This window comes from Oncorhynchus masou, unplaced genomic scaffold (genome assembly GCF_036934945.1).
Source record: "Oncorhynchus masou masou isolate Uvic2021 unplaced genomic scaffold, UVic_Omas_1.1 unplaced_scaffold_1520, whole genome shotgun sequence".
In the NCBI taxonomy this organism is placed as follows: Eukaryota; Metazoa; Chordata; class Actinopteri; order Salmoniformes; family Salmonidae; genus Oncorhynchus; species Oncorhynchus masou.
In genome coordinates this window covers 107,501-129,843 of record NW_027005224.1, presented here as the reverse complement: position 1 = coordinate 129,843, position 22,343 = coordinate 107,501, and the positions used below count along the sequence as shown (strand labels likewise).

At 44.4% G+C, this 22,343-nt stretch overlaps 1 protein-coding gene and 1 pseudogene across 1 annotated transcript; both read right to left on the bottom strand.

Annotated features, from left to right (window-relative positions):
• Positions 1 to 5,902: 5,902 nt before the first annotated feature.
• LOC135531120 (E3 ubiquitin-protein ligase RBBP6-like) lies at positions 5,903 to 7,958 on the bottom strand. The gene is made up of 2 exons (XM_064959237.1): positions 6,999 to 7,958; positions 5,903 to 6,083 (listed from the first exon to the last, which is right to left on the bottom strand). The coding sequence occupies exons 1-2, from the start codon at positions 7,895 to 7,897 to the stop codon at positions 5,915 to 5,917; spliced, it is 1,068 nt and encodes a 355-aa protein (XP_064815309.1). The 5' UTR covers positions 7,898 to 7,958; the 3' UTR covers positions 5,903 to 5,914.
• The window catches only part of LOC135531119 (E3 ubiquitin-protein ligase RBBP6-like), a 51,366-nt pseudogene continuing 36,966 nt past the window's right edge, over positions 7,944 to 22,343 (bottom strand).

Sequence of the window (22,343 nt, the reverse complement as noted above, 5' to 3'; positions counted from 1 at the left end):
CAGGTGTAGAGCTGTGTGTCTCTGACCTGTATGAGTACTATCTAGTCTAACAGGTGTAGAGCTGTGTGTCTCCTGTATGAGTACTATCTAGTCTAACAGGTGTAGAGCTGTGTCTCCTGTATGAGTACTATCTAGTCTAACAGGTGTAGAGCTGTGTCTCCTGTATGAGTACCATCTAGTCTAACAGGTGTAGAGCTGTGTGTCTCCCTGTATGAGTACTATCTAGTCTAACAGGTGTAGAGCTGTGTGTCTCTGACCTGTATGAGTACCATCTAGTCTAACAGGTGTAGAGCTGTGTGTCTCTGACCTGTATGAGTACCATCTAGTCTAACAGGTGTAGAGCTGTGTGTCTCTGACCTGTATGAGTACTATCTAGTCTAACAGGTGTAGAGCTGTGTGTCTCTGACCTGTATGAGTACTATCTAGTCTAACAGGTGTAGAGCTGTGTGTCTCTGACCTGTATGAGTACTATCTAGTCTAACAGGTGTAGAGCTGTGTGTCTCTGACCTGTATGAGTACTATCTAGTCTAACAGGTGTAGAGCTGTGTGTCTCCTGTATGAGTACTATCTAGTCTAACAGGTGTAGAGCTGTGTCTCCTGTATGAGTACTATCTAGTCTAACAGGTGTAGAGCTGTGTGTCTCTGACCTGTATGAGTACTATCTAGTCTAACAGGTGTAGAGCTGTGTCTCTGACCTGTATGAGTACTATCTAGTCTAACAGGTGTAGAGCTGTGTGTCTCCTGTATGAGTACTATCTAGTCTAACAGGTGTAGAGCTGTGTCTCCTGTATGAGTACTATCTAGTCTAACAGGTGTAGAGCTGTGAGTCTCTGACCTGTATGAGTACCATCTAGTCTAACAGGTGTAGAGCTGTGTCTCCTGTATGAGTACTATCTAGTCTAACAGGTGTAGAGCTGTGTGTCTCTGACCTGTATGAGTACTATCTAGTCTAACAGGTGTAGAGCTGTGTGTCTCCTGTATGAGTACCATCTAGTCTAACAGGTGTAGAGCTGTGTCTCCTGTATGAGTACTATCTAGTCTAACAGGTGTAGAGCTGTGTCTCCTGTATGAGTACTATCTAGTCTAACAGGTGTAGAGCTGTGATGAGACAATCTAGTCTAACAGGTGTAGAGCTGTGTCTCCTGTATGAGTACTATCTAGACTAACAGGTGTAGAGCCGTGTGTCTCCTGTATGAGTACTATCTAGTCTAACAGGTGTAGAGCTGTGTCTCCTGTATGAGTACTATCTAGACTAACAGGTGTAGAGCCGTGTGTCTCCTGTATGAGTACTATCTAGTCTAACAGGTGTAGAGCTGTGTGTCTCTGACCTGTATGAGTACTATCTAGTCTAACAGGTGTAGAGCTGTGTCTCCTGTATGAGTACTATCTAGTCTAACAGGTGTAGAGCTGTGTCTCCTGTATGAGTACTATCTAGTCTAACAGGTGTAGAGCTGTGAGTACTCATACAGGAGACAATCTAGTCTAACAGGTGTAGAGCTGTGTCTCCTGTATGAGTACTATCTAGACTAACAGGTGTAGAGCCGTGTGTCTCCTGTATGAGTACTATCTAGTCTAACAGGTGTAGAGCTGTGTGTCTCTGACCTGTATGAGTACTATCTAGTCTAACAGGTGTAGAGCCGTGTGTCTCCTGTATGAGTACTATCTAGTCTAACAGGTGTAGAGCCGTGAGTACTCATACAGGAGACAATCTAGTCTAACAGGTGTAGAGCTGTGTCTCCTGTATGAGTACTATCTAGTCTAACAGGTGTAGAGATGTGTGTCTCTGACCTGTATGAGTACTATCTAGTCTAACAGGTGTAGAGCTGTGTCTCTGACCTGTATGAGTACTATCTAGTCTAACAGGTGTAGAGCTGTGTCTCTGACCTGTATGAGTACCATCTAGTCTAACAGGTGTAGAGCTGTGAGTCTCTGACCTGTATGAGTACCATCTAGTCTAACAGGTGTAGAGCTGTGTGTCTCTGACCTGTATGAGTACTATCTAGTCTAACAGGTGTAGAGATGTGTGTCTCTGACCTGTATGAGTACTATCTAGTCTAACAGGTGTAGAGCTGTGTCTCTGACCTGTATGAGTACTATCTAGTCTAACAGGTGTAGAGCTGTGTGTCTCTGACCTGTATGAGTACTATCTAGTCTAACAGGTGTAGAGCCGTGTGTCTCCTGTATGAGTACCATCTAGTCTAACAGGTGTAGAGCTGTGTGTCTCTGACCTGTATGAGTACTATCTAGTCTAACAGGTGTAGAGCTGTGTCTCTGACCTGTATGAGTACTATCTAGTCTAACAGGTGTAGAGCCGTGTGTCTCTGACCTGTATGAGTACTATCTAGTCTAACAGGTGTAGAGCCGTGTGTCTCCTGTATGAGTACTATCTAGTCTAACAGGTGTAGAGCTGTGTGTCTCTGACCTGTATGAGTACTATCTAGTCTAACAGGTGTAGAGCTGTGTGTCTCCTGTATGAGTACTATCTAGTCTAACAGGTGTAGAGCTGTGTGTCTCCCCTGTATGAGTACTATCTAGTCTAACAGGTGTAGAGCTGTGTGTCTCCGACCTGTATGAGTACTATCTAGTCTAACAGGTGTAGAGCTGTGTCTCCCTGTATGAGTACTATCTAGTCTAACAGGTGTAGAGCTGTGTCTCCTGTATGAGTACTATCTAGTCTAACAGGTGTAGAGCTGTGTGTCTCCTGTATGAGTACTATCTAGTCTAACAGGTGTAGAGCCGTGTGTCTCTGACCTGTATGAGTACTATCTAGTCTAACAGGTGTAGAGCTGTGTGTCTCCTGTATGAGTACTATCTAGTCTAACAGGTGTAGAGCTGTGTGTCTCTGACCTGTATGAGTACTATCTAGTCTAACAGGTGTAGAGCTGTGTGTCTCTGACCTGTATGAGTACTATCTAGTCTAACAGGTGTAGAGCCGTGTGTCTCTGACCTGTATGAGTACTATCTAGTCTAACAGGTGTAGAGCTGTGTGTCTCTGACCTGTATGAGTACTATCTAGTCTAACAGGTGTAGAGCTGTGTCTCCTGTATGAGTACTATCTAGTCTAACAGGTGTAGAGCTGTGTGTCTCCTGTATGAGTACTATCTAGTCTAACAGGTGTAGAGCTGTGTGTCTCTGACCTGTATGAGTACTATCTAGTCTAACAGGTGTAGAGCTGTGTGTCTCCTGTATGAGTACTATCTAGTCTAACAGGTGTAGAGCTGTGTGTCTCTGACCTGTATGAGTACTATCTAGTCTAACAGGTGTAGAGCTGTGTCTCCTGTATGAGTACCATCTAGTCTAACAGGTGTAGAGCTGTGTGTCTCCTGTATGAGTACCATCTAGTCTAACAGGTGTAGAGCTGTGTGTCTCCTGTATGAGTACTATCTAGTCTAACAGGTGTAGAGCCGTGTGTCTCCTGTATGAGTACTATCTAGTCTAACAGGTGTAGAGCTGTGTGTCTCTGACCTGTATGAGTACTATCTAGTCTAACAGGTGTAGAGCTGTGTGTCTCTGACCTGTATGAGTACTATCTAGTCTAACAGGTGTAGAGCTGTGTGTCTCCTGTATGAGTACTATCTAGTCTAACAGGTGTAGAGCTGTGTGTCTCTGACCTGTATGAGTACTATCTAGTCTAACAGGTGTAGAGCTGTGTGTCTCTGACCTGTATGAGTACTATCTAGTCTAACAGGTGTAGAGCTGTGTGTCTCTGACCTGTATGAGTACTATCTAGTCTAACAGGTGTAGAGCTGTGTGTCTCCCTGTATGAGTACTATCTAGTCTAACAGGTGTAGAGCCGTGTGTCTCCTGTATGAGTACTATCTAGTCTAACAGGTGTAGAGCTGTGTGTCTCCTGTATGAGTACTATCTAGTCTAACAGGTGTAGAGCTGTGTGTCTCTGACCTGTATGAGTACTATCTAGTCTAACAGGTGTAGAGCTGTGTGTCTCCTGTATGAGTACTATCTAGTCTAACAGGTGTAGAGCTGTGTGTCTCTGACCTGTATGAGTACCATCTAGTCTAACAGGTGTAGAGCTGTGTGTCTCCTGTATGAGTACCATCTAGTCTAACAGGTGTAGAGCTGTGTGTCTCTGACCTGTATGAGTACTATCTAGTCTAACAGGTGTAGAGCTGTGTGTCTCCTGTATGAGTACCATCTAGTCTAACAGGTGTAGAGCTGTGTCTCCTGTATGAGTACTATCTAGTCTAACAGGTGTAGAGCTGTGTGTCTCTGACTGTATGAGTACTATCTAGTCTAACAGGTGTAGAGCTGTGTCTCCCTGTATGAGTACTATCTAGTCTAACAGGTGTAGAGCTGTGTGTCTCTGACCTGTATGAGTACTATCTAGTCTAACAGGTGTAGAGCTGTGTGTCTCTGACCTGTATGAGTACTATCTAGTCTAACAGGTGTAGAGCTGTGTCTCCTGTATGAGTACTATCTAGTCTAACAGGTGTAGAGCTGTGTCTCCTGTATGAGTACTATCTAGTCTAACAGGTGTAGAGCTGTGTCTCCTGTATGAGTACTATCTAGTCTAACAGGTGTAGAGCTGTGTCTCCTGTATGAGTACTATCTAGTCTAACAGGTGTAGAGCTGTGTGTCTCCTGTATGAGTACCATCTAGTCTAACAGGTGTAGAGCTGTGTCTCCTGTATGAGTACTATCTAGTCTAACAGGTGTAGAGCTGTGTGTCTCTGACCTGTATGAGTACTATCTAGTCTAACAGGTGTAGAGCTGTGTCTCCTGTATGAGTACTATCTAGTCTAACAGGTGTAGAGCTGTGTGTCTCTGACCTGTATGAGTACTATCTAGTCTAACAGGTGTAGAGCTGTGTGTCTCTGACCTGTATGAGTACTATCTAGTCTAACAGGTGTAGAGCTGTGTGTCTCTGACCTGTATGAGTACTATCTAGTCTAACAGGTGTAGAGCTGTGTCTCCTGTATGAGTACTATCTAGTCTAACAGGTGTAGAGCTGTGTGTCTCTGACCTGTATGAGTACTATCTAGTCTACCAGGTGTAGAGCTGTGTGTCTCTGACCTGTATGAGTACCATCTAGTCTAACAGGTGTAGAGCTGTGTGTCTCTGACCTGTATGAGTACTATCTAGTCTAACAGGTGTAGAGCTGTGTGTCTCCTGTATGAGTACTATCTAGTCTAACAGGTGTAGAGCTGTGTGTGTCTGACCTGTATGAGTACTATCTAGTCTAACAGGTGTAGAGCTGTGTGTCTCCTGTATGAGTACCATCTAGTCTAACAGGTGTAGAGCTGTGTGTCTCTGACCTGTATGAGTACTATCTAGTCTAACAGGTGTAGAGCCGTGTGTCTCCTGTATGAGTACTATCTAGTCTAACAGGTGTAGAGCTGTGTGTCTCTGACCTGTATGAGTACTATCTAGTCTAACAGGTGTAGAGCTGTGTCTCCTGTATGAGTACTATCTAGTCTAACAGGTGTAGAGCTGTGTATCTCTGACCTGTATGAGTACTATCTAGTCTAACAGGTGTAGAGCCGTGTGTCTCTGACCTGTATGAGTACTATCTAGTCTAACAGGTGTAGAGCTGTGTCTCCTGTATGAGTACTATCTAGTCTAACAGGTGTAGAGCCGTGTGTCTCCTGTATGAGTACTATCTAGTCTAACAGGTGTAGAGCTGTGTGTCTCCTGTATGAGTACCATCTAGTCTAACAGGTGTAGAGCTGTGTGTCTCTGACCTGTATGAGTACTATCTAGTCTAACAGGTGTAGAGCCGTGTGTCTCCTGTATGAGTACTGTCTAGTCTAACAGGTGTAGAGCTGTGTGTCTCCGACCTGTATGAGTACTATCTAGTCTAACAGGTGTAGAGCTGTGTGTCTCCGACCTGTATGAGTACTATCTAGTCTAACATGTGTAGAGCTGTGTGTCTCTGACCTGTATGAGTACCATCTAGTCTAACAGGTGTAGAGCTGTGTGTCTCTGACCTGTATGAGTACTATGTGTCCGTCAGCAGGTGCCGAGCTGTCATTGGTGTATTCCTCCAGTGTTTTAACGACAGTCTTCGTCTGCTCTGCTCTGCCCTCTGATCCATCGCCACACACAGGACTACTGCCCCCTGGGGGACTGGTGGTGTAATACACAACAACACAGAGTTAATATAGACACCACCTCCTCCACACCGGACTACTGCCCCCTGGGGGACTGGTGGTGTAATACACAACAACACATAGTTAATATAGACACCTCCTCCTCCTCCTCCTCACAGGACTACTGCCCCCTGGGGGACTGGTGGTGTAATACACAACAACACATAGTTAATATAGACACCTCCTCCTCCTCCTCACAGGACTACTGCCCCCTGGGGGACTGGTGGTGTAATACACAACAACACGTAGTTAATATAGACACCTCCTCCTCCTCCTCCACACAGGACTACTGCCCCTGGGGGACTGGTGGTGTAATACACAACAACACATAGTTAATATAGACACCTCCTCCTCCTCCTCACAGGACTACTGCCCCCTGGGGGACTGGTGGTGTAATACACAACAACACATAGTTAATATAGACACCTCCTCCTCCTCCTCCCAGGACCACTGCCCCCTGGGGGACTGGTGGTGTAATACACAACAACACATAGTTAATATAGACACCTCCTCCTCCTCACAGGGGGACTGGTGGTGTAATACACAACAACACATAGTTAATATAGACACCTCCTCCTCCTCCTCCCAGGACTACTGCCCCCTGGGGGACTGGTGGTGTAATACACAACAACACATAGTTAATATAGACACCTCCTCCTCACAGGACTACTGCCCCCTGGGGGACTGGTGGTGTAATACACAACAACACATAGTTAATATAGACACCTCCTCCTCACAGGACTACTGCCCCCTGGGGGACTGGGTTGGACTGTATCATGTGTTATGACTTGACATTGACACTGTCATCCCAGAGAGACTTCCTGTCAACCCACTCAGGTCGACACTGTTACTACCAGATGAAACAATCAGTTTTCCACACAGCCAGTCTCACCTGGTGTCGTCCACTGTGGTTCCCGGTCCTTCGGACGCTAGGACCTTCCGGTTCCTCTTGGCTTTGCTCCTCTCTACGCTTCCCTTCATATAGCTGCTCTGATTGGCTGCCTCTGTTCCGGCCACGCCCGCAAGCTTGCCGGCCCTCCTCCCTTCTTCTCTGTTGGTCTTAATCTTCCTCTGGGGTTGTCCTCCTGCCATCCCACTCTCCATCAGAGGCCTTACGGAAGCCCTCTCCTCCTCTACGTCACATTTGAGGTTGCAGGGTTTTACGGTCTCGGTGAGCTCCACTCCGGGAGACTTGATTCGGGGCACCTCCATCTCCTTATCAGACACACTCCTCTCCTCCTTTCTCGTCTTCTCCTCCTCCTCCTCCTCCTTCCTCCTCCTCCTCTTCTTCTCAGACTTGGTGTCTGGAGCTTTGGCAGGGTCTCTCTCCTGTTCTCTACCCACCCTGATGTCAGCCTCTCTCCTGGGCTTGTCCTCTCTCCCTGAGCCCCTGTCCTGCCGAAACCCGGGATCTCTCTTCCCTCTCTGCTCCTCCTTGGCTGGTCTGGAATGGTCCAGGTCGGTTCTGAATGGTTTAAAATGATCCGGGCCGGTTATAACCAGTTTAAACTGGTCTGGGTCGGTTCTAACTGTGTTGAACTGGTCTGGGTCGGTTCTGACAGGTTTAAACTGGTTTGGGTCAGTTCTGACAGGTTTCAACTGGTCTGGGTCGGTTCTGACAGGTTTAAACTGGTCTGGGTCGGTTCTGACAGGTTTAAACTGGTCTGGGTCGGTTCTAACCGGTTTGAATAGGTCTGGGTTGATTCTAGCTGTGTCGAGCTGATATGCATGGGGATTAGGAAGAGGTAGTTTGGGAGCTGATGCTCGGGGTGCAGGGTGTTGGAGTTCCATTTCTCTCTGGGGGGAGGTGCAAGAGTCTGGTTGGAAGGGAATAGATTCATCTTTGACCCGTTTGGCTGACTGGTTCTGTTAGAGACATCTTCTGGTAGGCTAAACCGGCTGTACACGGTCTGGTCCCGGTCTGTCTCTCTAACGGTCTTCCAGGTCTTGGACGATGAGTCTTTCCTCGCTACGCTGGAGTCCGGTCCGCGTTTATAAACTCTGTCACTCTTTCTCCTCACTTCCTCCTCCTTACTGTCCCTGGTCCACCTCAGCTTTGTCCGGGACTGAGTCTGAGGCGTCGCTGTCTATTGGCTGGTCCCGTACTGGGGTGGAGTCGTCATGGCTTGACGTTAACCAACGGGAGAACTCCCGGTTCTCCTCTTCTTCTCCTCCTTCTCTTCTTTCCGAGCGTCGTCCGTAGAGTCAGAAGCACTGAAGGACTCCTCCCCTCTCCCCTGCTCAGTCTTCCTCTTCTTCCTCTTCCTGTGCTTCTGCTCTTTCAGGTCGGAGGTCACAGTGACCGCGGGAGAGGCGACGCTCGACGACGGATCTCTGTCACCCTTTGCGACCTTCAGTGGCGTCTGATGATCCTGATTGGCTGACCGGGACAGCGGCAGAGTTCCAAACTGCTCAGCACACTTCTCCTGGTAAGTCATTGGCTGGTTCCTGCCCCTGGGGGAGGGGTGTGAGGGGGGAGGTGGAAAGCCCTCACCTCGCCTCCTCCCTCGACTGAAGGGGGAGGATCCACGGTCCAGGCGGTGTCGGGGGGAGGGGTAGAAGTCCGAGGGTGGAGGAGGGTTGTAGGGGTCTCTGTCTCGTCCGGCTGGGGGTGTCACAGGGGCGGGGGCGAAACCGAGTGGGGGTCGGCCCCTGTCGGCGGGGGTTATTGGGAGGAGGGTTGTGGGAGTTGTAGTTTTTAAAGTATTTCTCATACCATTCCCTGTACTCCTTCTCCCACTCCCGGTACCTCTCCCTCTCGTACGGGTCTTTGTGCTCTGGACCCCGGTCGTACACCGCCGGCTCCCGATCCCTCTCCCGGGTCCGGCCCGGTCTTCCTCTCACCCTCCGGTGGCGGTCCAGCAGCGGCAGGCTTGCGGGAGCTTGGGGGTGGAGGAGTGTGGGTCCGGTACCCCCTTGGCCAGGTGATCTAGAGCGTGACCGGTAATATAGACACCCCGTCCTCTCCCCCTCCCCCCCTCCACCGTCCCTGAAAGGCGGCGGCGCGTGATCGGCGGTAGCCACGGGAACGGGAGCGGTAGCCGCGAGGTCGTCCGTGGCGGCGGGAGTACGGAGAGGAGCGGGAGTAAGACCTGGAACGGGATCTGGAACGGGATCTGGATCGACTGGAGGAACGGGAGTACGAACGAGAACGGGAACGGGATTTGGAGTAGGATGAGCTACTGTAGGACGACCTAGACCTGGAGACAGAGAGAGAGAAATGGATAGATGGAGAGAGAGAGAAATGGAGAGAGAGAGAGAAAGAGAGAGAGAAATGGATAGAGAGAGAGACCGAGAGAGAGAAATGGATAGATGGAGAGAGAGAGAGAGAAATGGACAGATGGAGAGAGAGAGAAATGGATAGATGGAGAGAGAGAGAGAAAGAGAGAGAGAGAAATGGAGAGAGAGAGAGACCGAGAGAGAGAAATGGATAGATGGAGAGAGAGAGAGAGAGAAATGGACAGATGGAGAGAGAGAAATGGACAGATGGAGAGAGAGAGAAATGGACAGATGGAGAGAGAGAGAAATGGACAGATGGAGAGAGAGAGAGAAATGGACAGATGGAGAGAGAAAGAGAGAGATGGGGGCGAGATTAAGTGTTATTAGTATAGAATACTATTATATGAGTAAAGAAAACTATTTTGCAAGTATAGAATACTACTACGCAGGCTTAGAATACTATTATACGAGTATTGTATTACAGTTACTAGTACTATGTGAATATTGCATGGGTATTATATGAGTATTATACCTGGAGTAAGACTGTCCTCTCCTTCTGTATGAGTATTATACCTGGAATAAGAGAGTCTCCTCCCTTCAGTATTATATGAGTATTATACCTGGAATAAGAGTCTCCTCTCCTTCTGTATGAGTATTAAACCTGGAATAAGAGTCTCCTCTCCTTCTGTATGAGTATTATACCTGGAATAAGAGAGTCTCCTCTCCTTCAGTATTATATGAGTATTATACCTGGAGTAAGACTGTCCTCTCCTTCTGTATGAGTATTATACCTGGAATAAGAGAGTTTCCTCTCCTTCAGTATTATATGAGTATTATACCTGGAATAAGAGAGTCTCCTCTCCTTCAGTATTATATGAGTATTATACCTGGAGTAAGACTGTCCTCTCCTTCTGTATGAGTATTATACCTGGAATAAGAGTCTCCTCTCCTTCTGTATTATATGAGTATTATACCTGGAATAAGAGAGTCTCCTCTCCTTCAGTATTATATGAGTATTATACCTGGAATAAGAGTCTCCTCTCCTGTATTATATGAGTATTATACCTGGAATAAGAGTCTCCTCTCCTTCAGTATGAGTATTATACCTGGAATAAGAGAGTCTCCTCTCCTTCTGTATTATATGAGTATTATACCTGGAATAAGAGTCTCCTCTACTTCTGTATGAGTATTATACCTGGAATAAGACTGTCCTCTCCTTCAGTATTATATGAGTATTATACCTGGAATAAGAGTCTCCTCTCCTTCAGTATTATATGAGTATTATACCTGGAATAAGAGTCTCTCCTCCTTCTGTATGAGTATTATACCTGGAATAAGAGTCTCCTCTCCTTCAGTATTATATGAGTATTATACCTGGAATAAGACTGTCCTCTCCTTCTGTATGAGTATTATACCTGGAATAAGACTGTCCTCTCCTTCAGTATTATATGAGTATTATACCTGGAATAAGAGTCTCCTCTCATTCAGTATTATATGAGTATTATACCTGGAATAAGAGTCTCCTCTCCTTCTGTATGAGTATTATACCTGGAATAAGAGAGTCTCCTCTCCTTCAGTATTATAAGAGTATTATACCTGGAATAAGACTGTCCTCTCCTTCAGTATTATATGAGTATTATACCAGGAATAAGAGTCTCCTCTCCTTCAGTATTATATGAGTATTATACCTGGAATAAGACTGTCCTCTCCTTCAGTATTATATGAGTATTATACCTGGAATAAGAGTCTCCTCTCCTTCTGTATTATATGAGTATTATACCTGGAATAAGAGAGTCTCCTCTCCTTCAGTATTATATGAGTATTATACCTGGAATAAGACTGTCCTCTCCTTCTGTATGAGTATTATACCTGGAATAAGAGAGGCTCCTCTCCTTCAGTATTATATGAGTATTATACCTGGAATAAGACTGTCCTCTCCTTCTGTATGAGTATTATACCTGGAATAAGACTGTCCTCTCCTTCTGTATTATATGAGTATTATACCTGGAATAAGAGTCTCTCCTCTCCTTCTGTATGAGTATTATACCTGGAATAAGAGTCTCCTCTCCTTTTGTATTATATGAGTATTATACCTGGAATAAGAGTCTCCTCTCATTCAGTATTATATGAGTATTATACCTGGAATAAGAGTCTCCTTTCCTTCTGTATTATATGAGTATTATACCTGGAATAAGAGTCTCCTCTCATTCAGTATTATATGAGTATTATACCTGGAATAAGAGTCTCCTCTCCTTCAGTATTATATGAGTATTATACCTGGAATAAGAGAGTCTCCTCTCCTTCTGTATGAGTATTATACATGGAATAAGAGTCTCCTCTCCTTCTGTATGAGTGTTATACCTGGAATAAGAGAGTCTCCTCTCCTTCTGTATTGTATGAGTATTATACATGGAATAAGAGAGTCTCCTCTCCTTCTGTATGAGTATTATACATGGAATAAGAGAGTCTCCTCTCCTTCTGTATGAGTATTATACCTGGAATAAGAGAGTCTCCTCTCCTTCTGTATTGTATGAGTATTATACATGGAATAAGAGAGTCTCCTCTCCTTCTGTATGAGTATTATACATGGAATAAGAGTCTCTCCTCTCCTTCGGTATGAGTATTATACCTGGAATAAGAGAGTCTCCTCTCCTTCTTTATTGTATGAGTATTATACATGGAATAAGAGAGTCTCCTCTCCTTCTGTATGAGTATTATACCTGGAATAAGAGAGTCTCCTCTCCTTCTGTATGAGTATTATACCTGGAATAAGAGAGTCTCCTCTCCTTCTGTGTGAGTATTATACATGGAATAAGAGAGTCTCCTCTCCTTCTGTATGAGTATTATACATGGAATAAGAGAGTCTCCTCTCCTTCTGTATGAGTATTATACCTGGAATAAGAGTCTCCTCTCCTTCTGTATGAGTATTATACATGGAATAAGAGTCTCCTCTCCTTCTGTATGAGTATTATACCTGGAATAAGAGAGTCTCCTCTCCTTCTGTATTGTATGAGTATTATACATGGAATAAGAGAGTCTCCTCTCCTTCTGTATGAGTATTATACCTGGAATAAGAGTCTCCTCTCCTTCTGTATTGTATGAGTATTATACATGGAATAAGAGAGTCTCCTCTCCTTCTGTATGAGTATTATACCTGGAATAAGAGTCTCCTCTCCTTCTGTATGAGTATTATACCTGGAATAAGAGAGTCTCCTCTCCTTCAGTATTATATGAGTATTATACCTGGAATAAGAGAGTCTCCTCTCCTTCAGTATTATATGAGTATTATACCTGGAATAAGAGAGTCTCCTCTCCTTCAGTATTATATGAGTATTATACCTGGAATAAGAGTCTCCTCTCCTTCTGTATGAGTATTATACCTGGAATAAGAGTCTCCTCTCCTTCTGTATGAGTATTATACCTGGAATAAGAGAGTCTCCTCTCCTTCTGTATTATATGAGTATTATACCTGGAATAAGAGTCTCCTCTCCTTCTGTATTGTATGAGTATTATACATGGAATAAGAGAGTCTCCTCTCCTTCTGTATGAGTATTATACCTGGAATAAGAGTCTCCTCTCCTTCTGTATGAGTATTATACCTGGAATAAGAGAGTCTCCTCTCCTTCAGTATTATATGAGTATTATACCTGGAATAAGAGAGTCTCCTCTCCTTCAGTATTATATGAGTATTATACCTGGAATAAGAGAGTCTCCTCTCCTTCAGTATTATATGAGTATTATACCTGGAATAAGAGTCTCCTCTCCTTCTGTATGAGTATTATACCTGGAATAAGAGTCTCCTCTCCTTCTGTATGAGTATTATACCTGGAATAAGAGAGTCTCCTCTCCTTCTGTATTATATGAGTATTATACCTGGAATAAGAGTCTCCTCTACTTCTGTATGAGTATTATACCTGGAATAAGACTGTCCTCTCCTTCAGTATTATATGAGTATTATACCTGGAATAAGAGTCTCCTCTCCTTCAGTATTATATGAGTATTATACCTGGAATAAGAGTCTCTCCTCCTTCTGTATGAGTATTATACCTGGAATAAGAGTCTCCTCTCCTTCAGTATTATATGAGTATTATACCTGGAATAAGACTGTCCTCTCCTTCTGTATGAGTATTATACCTGGAATAAGACTGTCCTCTCCTTCAGTATTATATGAGTATTATACCTGGAATAAGAGTCTCCTCTCATTCAGTATTATATGAGTATTATACCTGGAATAAGAGTCTCCTCTCCTTCTGTATGAGTATTATACCTGGAATAAGAGTCTCCTCTCATTCAGTATTATATGAGTATTATACCTGGAATAAGAGTCTCCTCTCCTTCTGTATGAGTATTATACCTGGAATAAGACAGTCTCCTCTCCTTCTGTATTATATGAGTATTATACCTGGAATAAGAGTCTCCTCTACTTCTGTATGAGTATTATACCTGGAATAAGACTGTCCTCTCCTTCAGTATTATATGAGTATTATACCTGGAATAAGAGTCTCTCCTCCTTCTGTATGAGTATTATACCTGGAATAAGAGTCTCCTCTCCTTCAGTATTATATGAGTATTATACCTGGAATAAGACTGTCCTCTCCTTCTGTATGAGTATTATACCTGGAATAAGAATGTCCTCTCCTTCAGTATTATATGAGTATTATACCTGGAATAAGAGTCTCCTCTCATTCAGTATTATATGAGTATTATACCTGGAATAAGAGTCTCCTCTCCTTCTGTATGAGTATTATACCTGGAATAAGAGTCTCCTCTCATTCAGTATTATATGAGTATTATACCTGGAATAAGAGTCTCCTCTCCTTCAGTATTATATGAGTATTATACCTGGAATAATAGAGTCTCCTCTCCTTCAGTATTATATGAGTATTATACCTGGAATAAGAGAGTCTCCTCTCCTTCAGTATTATATGAGTATTATACCTGGAATAAGAGTCTCCTCTCCTTCTGTATGAGTATTATACCTGGAATAAGAGTCTCCTCTCCTTCTGTATGAGTATTATACCTGGAATAAGAGAGTCTCCTCTCCTTCTGTATTATATGAGTATTATACCTGGAATAAGAGTCTCCTCTACTTCTGTATGAGTATTATACCTGGAATAAGACTGTCCTCTCCTTCAGTATTATATGAGTATTATACCTGGAATAAGAGTCTCCTCTCCTTCAGTATTATATGAGTATTATACCTGGAATAAGAGTCTCTCCTCCTTCTGTATGAGTATTATACCTGGAATAAGAGTCTCCTCTCCTTCAGTATTATATGAGTATTATACCTGGAATAAGACTGTCCTCTCCTTCTGTATGAGTATTATACCTGGAATAAGACTGTCCTCTCCTTCAGTATTATATGAGTATTATACCTGGAATAAGAGTCTCCTCTCATTCAGTATTATATGAGTATTATACCTGGAATAAGAGTCTCCTCTCCTTCTGTATGAGTATTATACCTGGAATAAGAGTCTCCTCTCATTCAGTATTATATGAGTATTATACCTGGAATAAGAGTCTCCTCTCCTTCAGTATTATATGAGTATTATACCTGGAATAAGAGAGTCTCCTCTCCTTCTGTATGAGTATTATACCTGGAATAAGAGTCTCCTCTCCTTCAGTATTATATGAGTATTATACCTGGAATAAGACTGTCCTCTCCTTCAGTATTATATGAGTATTATACCTGGAATAAGACTGTCCTCTCCTTCAGTATTATATGAGTATTATACCTGGAATAAGACTGTCCTCTCCTTCAGTATTATATGAGTATTATACCTGGAATAAGAGTCTCCTCTCCTTCTGTATTATATGAGTATTATACCTGGAATAAGAGAGTCTCCTCTCCTTCAGTATTATATGAGTATTATACCTGGAATAAGACTGTCCTCTCCTTCTGTATGAGTATTATACCTGGAATAAGAGTCTCTCCTCTCCTTCTGTATGAGTATTATACCTGGAATAAGAGTCTCCTCTCCTTCTGTATTATATGAGTATTATACCTGGAATAAGAGTCTCCTCTCCTTCAGTATTATATGAGTATTATACCTGGAATAAGACTGTCCTCTCCTTCTGTATGAGTATTATACCTGGAATAAGACTGTCATCTCCTTCAGTATTATATGAGTATTATACCTGGAATAAGAGAGTCCTCTCCTTCTGTATTATATGAGTATTATACCTGGAATAAGAGAGTCTCCTCTCCTTCAGTATTATATGAGTATTATACCTGGAATAAGACTGTCCTCTCCTTCTGTATGAGTATTATACCTGGAATAAGAGAGTCTCCTCTCCTTCAGTATTATATGAGTATTATACCTGGAATAAGAGTCTCCTCTCCTTCTGTATTATATGATTAATATACCTGGAATAAGAGCGTCTCCTCTCCTTCTGTATTATACCTGGAATAAGAGCGTCGTCTCTCCTTCTGGATCTTTCTGTACTCCAGCAGCTCCTTGGCAAAGTCGTTGGTGAACTCATCCAGCTTGGACTTTTCCCGGTTACCGTACCGACAGTCGGAGCTGGGGGACGACAGGAGGAAGAGGAAGATATTTGGACAACGGTAGGAGAAGTAAGACGAGGGAAGCAACAGCGTAAAAAGCTGAACAAGGTTTTCCGTCGTAGTTTAAATGATAAACTAAGAGGCGGATGGAAAACAGACTTGACCTGAGACTAACAGTCGAGCAGCACGCGGGCACCAGCCCCATTCGCTCACACAATACATATTAGCAGAGTAGAATGACATCGCACACAGGTGTCAAAACTCAACTCCTCAGTGAGTCCATCAGAACGACAGTCAGACAGTCCTGACCTGACAGATCAACTCCTCAGTCAGTCCATCAGAACAACAGTCAGAATGACAGTCAGTCCATCAGAACAACAGTCAGAATGACAGTCAGTCCATCAGAATGACAGTTAGAATGACAGTCAGTCCATCAGAACGGCAGTCAGAACGACAGTCAGTCCATCAGAACGGCAGTCAGAACGACAGTCAGTCCATCAGAACAACAGTCAGAATGACAGTCAGTCCATCAGAACAACAGTCAGAATGAGACAGTCAGTCCATCAGAACAACAGTCAGAATGACAGTCAGTCCATCAGAACAACAGTCAGAATGAGACAGTCAGTCCATCAGAACAACAGTCAGAATGAGACAGTCAGTCCATCAGAACAACAGTCAGAATGAGACAGTCAGTCCATCAGAACAACAGTCAGAATGACAGTCAGTCCATCAGAACAACAGTCAGAATGAGACAGTCAGTCCATCAGAACAACAGTCAGAATGACAGTCAGTCCATCAGAACAACAGTCAGAATGACAGTCAGTCCATCAGAACAACAGTCAGAATGAGACAGTCAGTCCATCAGAACAACAGTCAGAATGAGACAGTCAGTCCATCAGAACAACAGTCAGAATGACAGTCAGTCCATCAGAACAACAGTCAGAATGACAGTCAGTCCGTCAGAACAACAGTCAGAATGACAGTCAGTCCATCAGAACAACAGTCAGAATGACAGTCAGTCCATCAGAACAACAGTCAGAATGACAGTCAGTCCATCAGAACGACAGTCAGTCCATCAGTGACAGTCATTCCATCAGAACAACAGTCTGAATGATAGTCAGTCCATCAGAACAACAGTCAGAATGAGACAGTCAGTCCATCAGAACAACAGTCAGAATGACAGTCAGTCCATCAGAACAACAGTCAGAATGACAGTCAGTCCATCAGAACAACAGTCAGAATGAGACAGTCAGTCCATCAGAACAACAGTCAGAATGAGACAGTCAGTCCATCAGAACAACAGTCAGAATGACAGTCAGTCCATCAGAACAACAGTCAGAATGACAGTCAGTCCGTCAGAACAACAGTCAGAATGACAGTCAGTCCATCAGAACAACAGTCAGAATGACAGTCAGTCCATCAGAACAACAGTCAGAATGACAGTCAGTCCATCAGAACAACAGTCAGAATGACAGTCAGTCCATCAGAACAACAGTCAGAATGACAGTCAGTCCATCAGAACAACAGTCAGAATGACAGTCAGTCCATCAGAACAACAGTCAGAATGACAGTCAGTCCATCAGAACAACAGTCAGAATGACAGTCAGTCCATCAGAACAACAGTCTGAATGACAGTCAGTCCATCAGAACGACAGTCAGTCCATCAGTGACAGTCATTCCATCAGAACAACAGTCTGAATGATAGTCAGTCCATCAGAACAACAGTCAGAATGACAGTCAGTCCATCAGAACAACAGTCAGAATGACAGTCGGTCCATCAGAACAACAGTCAGAATGACAGTCGGTCCATCAGAACAACAGTTAGAATGACAGTCAGTCCATCAGAACAACAGTCAGAATGACAGTCAGTCCATCAGAACAACAGTCTGAATGACAGTCAGTCCATCAGAACAACAGTCAGAATGACAGTCAGTCCATCAGAACAACAGTCAGAATGACAGTCAGTCCATCAGAACAACAGTCAGAATGACAGTCGGTCCATCAGAACAACAGTCTGAATGACAGTCGGTCCATCAGAACAACAGTCAGAATGACAGTCGGTCCATCAGAACAACAGTCAGAATGAGACAGTCAGTCCATCAGAACAACAGTCAGAATGACAGTCAGTCCATCAGAACAACAGTCATAATGACAGTCAGTCCATCAGAACAACAGTCAGAATGACAGTCAGTCCATCAGAACAACAGTCAGAATGACAGTCAGTCTATCAGAACAACAGTCTGAATGAGACAGTCAGTCCATCAGAACAACAGTCATAATGAGACAGTCAGTCCATCAGAACAACAGTCAGAATGAGACAGTCAGTCCATCAGAACAACAGTCAGAATGACAGTCAGTCCATCAGAACAACAGTCAGAATGACAGTCAGTCTATCAGAAGAACAGTCTGAATGAGACAGTCAGTCCATCAGAACAACAGTCATAATGAGACAGTCAGTCCATCAGAACAACAGTCAGAATGAGACAGTCAGTCCATCAGAACAACAGTCAGAATGAGACAGTCAGTCCATCAGAACAACAGTCAGAATGACAGTCAGTCCATCAGAACAACAGTCAGAATGACAGTCAGTCCATCAGAACAACAGTCAGAATGACAGTCGGTCCATCAGAACAACAGTCAGAATGACAGTCAGTCCATCAGAACAACAGTCAGAATGACAGTCAGTCCATCAGAACAACAGTCAGAATGACAGTCAGTCCATCAGAACAACAGTCAGAACGACAGTCAGTCCATCAGAACAACAGTCAGTCAGTCCATCAGAACAACAGTCAGAATGACAGTCAGTCCATCAGAACAACAGTCAGTCAGTCCATCAGAACAACAGTCAGAATGACAGTCAGTCCATCAGAACAACAGTCAGAACGACAGTCAGTCCATCAGAACAACAGTCAGTCAGTCCATCAGAACAACAGTCTGAATGACAGTCAGTCCATCAGAACAACAGTCAGAATGACAGTCAGTCCATCAGAACAACAGTCAGAATGACAGTCAGTCCATCAGAACGACAGTCAGAATGACAGTCAGTCCATCAGAACAACAGTCAGAATGAGACAGTCAGTCCATCAGAACAACAGTCAGAATGACAGTCAGTCCATCAGAACAACAGTCATAATGACAGTCAGTCCATCAGAACAACAGTCAGAATGACAGTCAGTCCATCAGAACAACAGTCAGAATGACAGTCAGTCTATCAGAACAACAGTCTGAATGAGACAGTCAGTCCATCAGAACAACAGTCATAATGAGACAGTCAGTCCATCAGAACAACAGTCAGAATGAGACAGTCAGTCCATCAGAACAACAGTCAGAATGACAGTCAGTCCATCAGAACAACAGTCAGAATGACAGTCAGTCCATCAGAAGAACAGTCTGAATGAGACAGTCAGTCCATCAGAACAACAGTCTGAATGAGACAGTCAGTCCATCAGAACAACAGTCAGAATGAGACAGTCAGTCCATCAGAACAACAGTCAGAATGACAGTCAGTCCATCAGAACAACAGTCAGAATGACAGTCAGTCCATCAGAACAACAGTCAGAATGACAGTCGGTCCATCAGAACAACAGTCAGAATGACAGTCGGTCCATCAGAACAACAGTCAGAATGACAGTCAGTCCATCAGAACAACAGTCAGAATGACAGTCAGTCCATCAGAACAACAGTCAGAATGACAGTCAGTCCATCAGAACAACAGTCAGAATGACAGTCAGTCCATCAGAACAACAGTCAGTCAGTCCATCAGAACAACAGTCAGAATGACAGTCAGTCCATCAGAACAACAGTCAGTCAGTCCATCAGAACAACAGTCAGAATGACAGTCAGTCCATCAGAACAACAGTCAGAACGACAGTCAGTCCATCAGAACAACAGTCAGTCAGTCCATCAGAACAACAGTCTGAATGACAGTCAGTCCATCAGAACAACAGTCAGAATGACAGTCAGTCCATCAGAACAACAGTCAGAATGACAGTCAGTCCATCAGAACGACAGTCAGAATGACAGTCAGTCCATCAGAACAACAGTCAGAATGACAGTCAGTCCATCAGAACAACAGTCAGAATGACAGTCAGTCCATCAGAACAACAGTCAGAATGAGACAGTCAGTCCATCAGAACAACAGTCAGAATGACAGTCAGTCCATCAGAACAACAGTCAGAATGACAGTCAGTCCATCAGAACAACAGTCAGAATGACAGTCAGTCCATCAGAACAACAGTCAGAATGACAGTCAGTCCATCAGAACAACAGTCAGAATGAGACAGTCAGTCCATCAGAACAACAGTCAGAATGACAGTCAGTCCATCAGAACAACAGTCAGAATGAGACAGTCAGTCCATCAGAACAACAGTCAGAATGACAGTCAGTCCATCAGAACAACAGTCAGAATGAGACAGTCAGTCCATCAGAACAACAGTCAGAATGACAGTCAGTCCATCAGAACAACAGTCAGAATGAGACAGTCAGTCCATCAGAACAACAGTCAGAATGAGACAGTCAGTCCATCAGAACAACAGTCAGAATGACAGTCAGTCCATCAGAACAACAGTCAGAATGACAGTCAGTCCATCAGAACAACAGTCAGAATGAGACAGTCAGTCCATCAGAACAACAGTCAGAATGAGACAGTCAGTCCATCAGAACAACAGTCAGAATGACAGTCAGTCCATCAGAACAACAGTCAGAATGACAGTCAGTCCGTCAGAACAACAGTCAGAATGACAGTCAGTCCATCAGAACAACAGTCAGAATGACAGTCAGTCCATCAGAACAACAGTCAGAATGACAGTCAGTCCATCAGAACAACAGTCAGAATGACAGTCAGTCCATCAGAACAACAGTCAGAATGACAGTCAGTCCATCAGAACAACAGTCAGAATGACAGTCAGTCCATCAGAACAACAGTCAGAATGACAGTCAGTCCATCAGAACAACAGTCAGAATGACAGTCAGTCCATCAGAACAACAGTCTGAATGACAGTCAGTCCATCAGAACGACAGTCAGTCCATCAGTGACAGTCATTCCATCAGAACAACAGTCTGAATGATAGTCAGTCCATCAGAACAACAGTCAGAATGACAGTCAGTCCATCAGAACAACAGTCAGAATGACAGTCGGTCCATCAGAACAACAGTCAGAATGACAGTCGGTCCATCAGAACAACAGTTAGAATGACAGTCAGTCCATCAGAACAACAGTCAGAATGACAGTCAGTCCATCAGAACAACAGTCTGAATGACAGTCAGTCCATCAGAACAACAGTCAGAATGACAGTCAGTCCATCAGAACAACAGTCAGAATGACAGTCAGTCCATCAGAACAACAGTCAGAATGACAGTCGGTCCATCAGAACAACAGTCTGAATGACAGTCGGTCCATCAGAACAACAGTCAGAATGACAGTCGGTCCATCAGAACAACAGTCAGAATGACAGTCAGTCCATCAGAACAACAGTCAGAATGACAGTCAGTCCATCAGAACAACAGTCAGAACGACAGTCAGTCCATCAGAACAACAGTTAGAATGATAGTCAGTCTATCGGATTGACAGTTAGAATGACAGTCGGTCCATCAGAACAACAGTCAGAATGACAGTCAGTTTACTCACTTATCCTTTAGCCTCTTCTGCTGTCTGTAGAACTCATCTTTGGACAGGAAGGAGGAGGAGGGGATTGGCTTCCCGATGAGGGGGGCTGGGTGTTGGGGGCGCCCAGGGGGGTTGGTGACTCCTGGGGTAGGGGGTAGCCAGGAGGGGGCAGGGAGTAGCTGGAGGGGGGCTGTTGCCCCGGGGGGAAGTGGGGAGGGGGGTAGTGGGGGGGTATGACACCTGGGGGATGGGGAAGAGGAGAGGAGAAAATGGAGGGAGGGTTGTAGAGAAGGGGTGGCACGTTGGTGGGCGGAGGCTGGGAGGGAGGGGCGCGGTCGCTATGGTTCCTCCCACGACCAGAGGGGCTGGAGAGTGAGAGAGACAGGAACAGGACGTGACATCACTAGTCAGGTGTGGATATATTATTATTATTATTAACTGACTTGCCTAGTAAAATAAAGGTAAAAAATAAATAAAAATAAATGTTAAAACTTCATAACAGAGGCAAAAGATCACTGAGCCAGTCAGTTAGCACACAGATAAACACACACACCTGTACCTGTCCCAATGGGATGGTCCTTCAGAAAGTCTGGGAGGAGGACCTGTTTTAGGAAGACAACAGCACCGTTAAATACTACAGCGTCAGTTGGAGGAGGAGGTCTCTGGGGGGGGGGGGTTACCTGTCCTCTGCAGGGAGTGACCGTCAGACTGGGGTTGGGGTAGTGGGGGGTTACCTGTCCTCTGCAGGGAGTGACTGTCAGACTGGGGTTGGGGTAGTGGGGGGTTACCTGTCCTCTGCAGGGAGTGACTGTCAGACTGGGGTTGGGGTAGTGGGGGGTTACCTGTCCTCTGCAGGGAGTGACCGTCAGACTGGGGTTGGGGTAGTGGGGGGTTACCTGTCCTCTGCA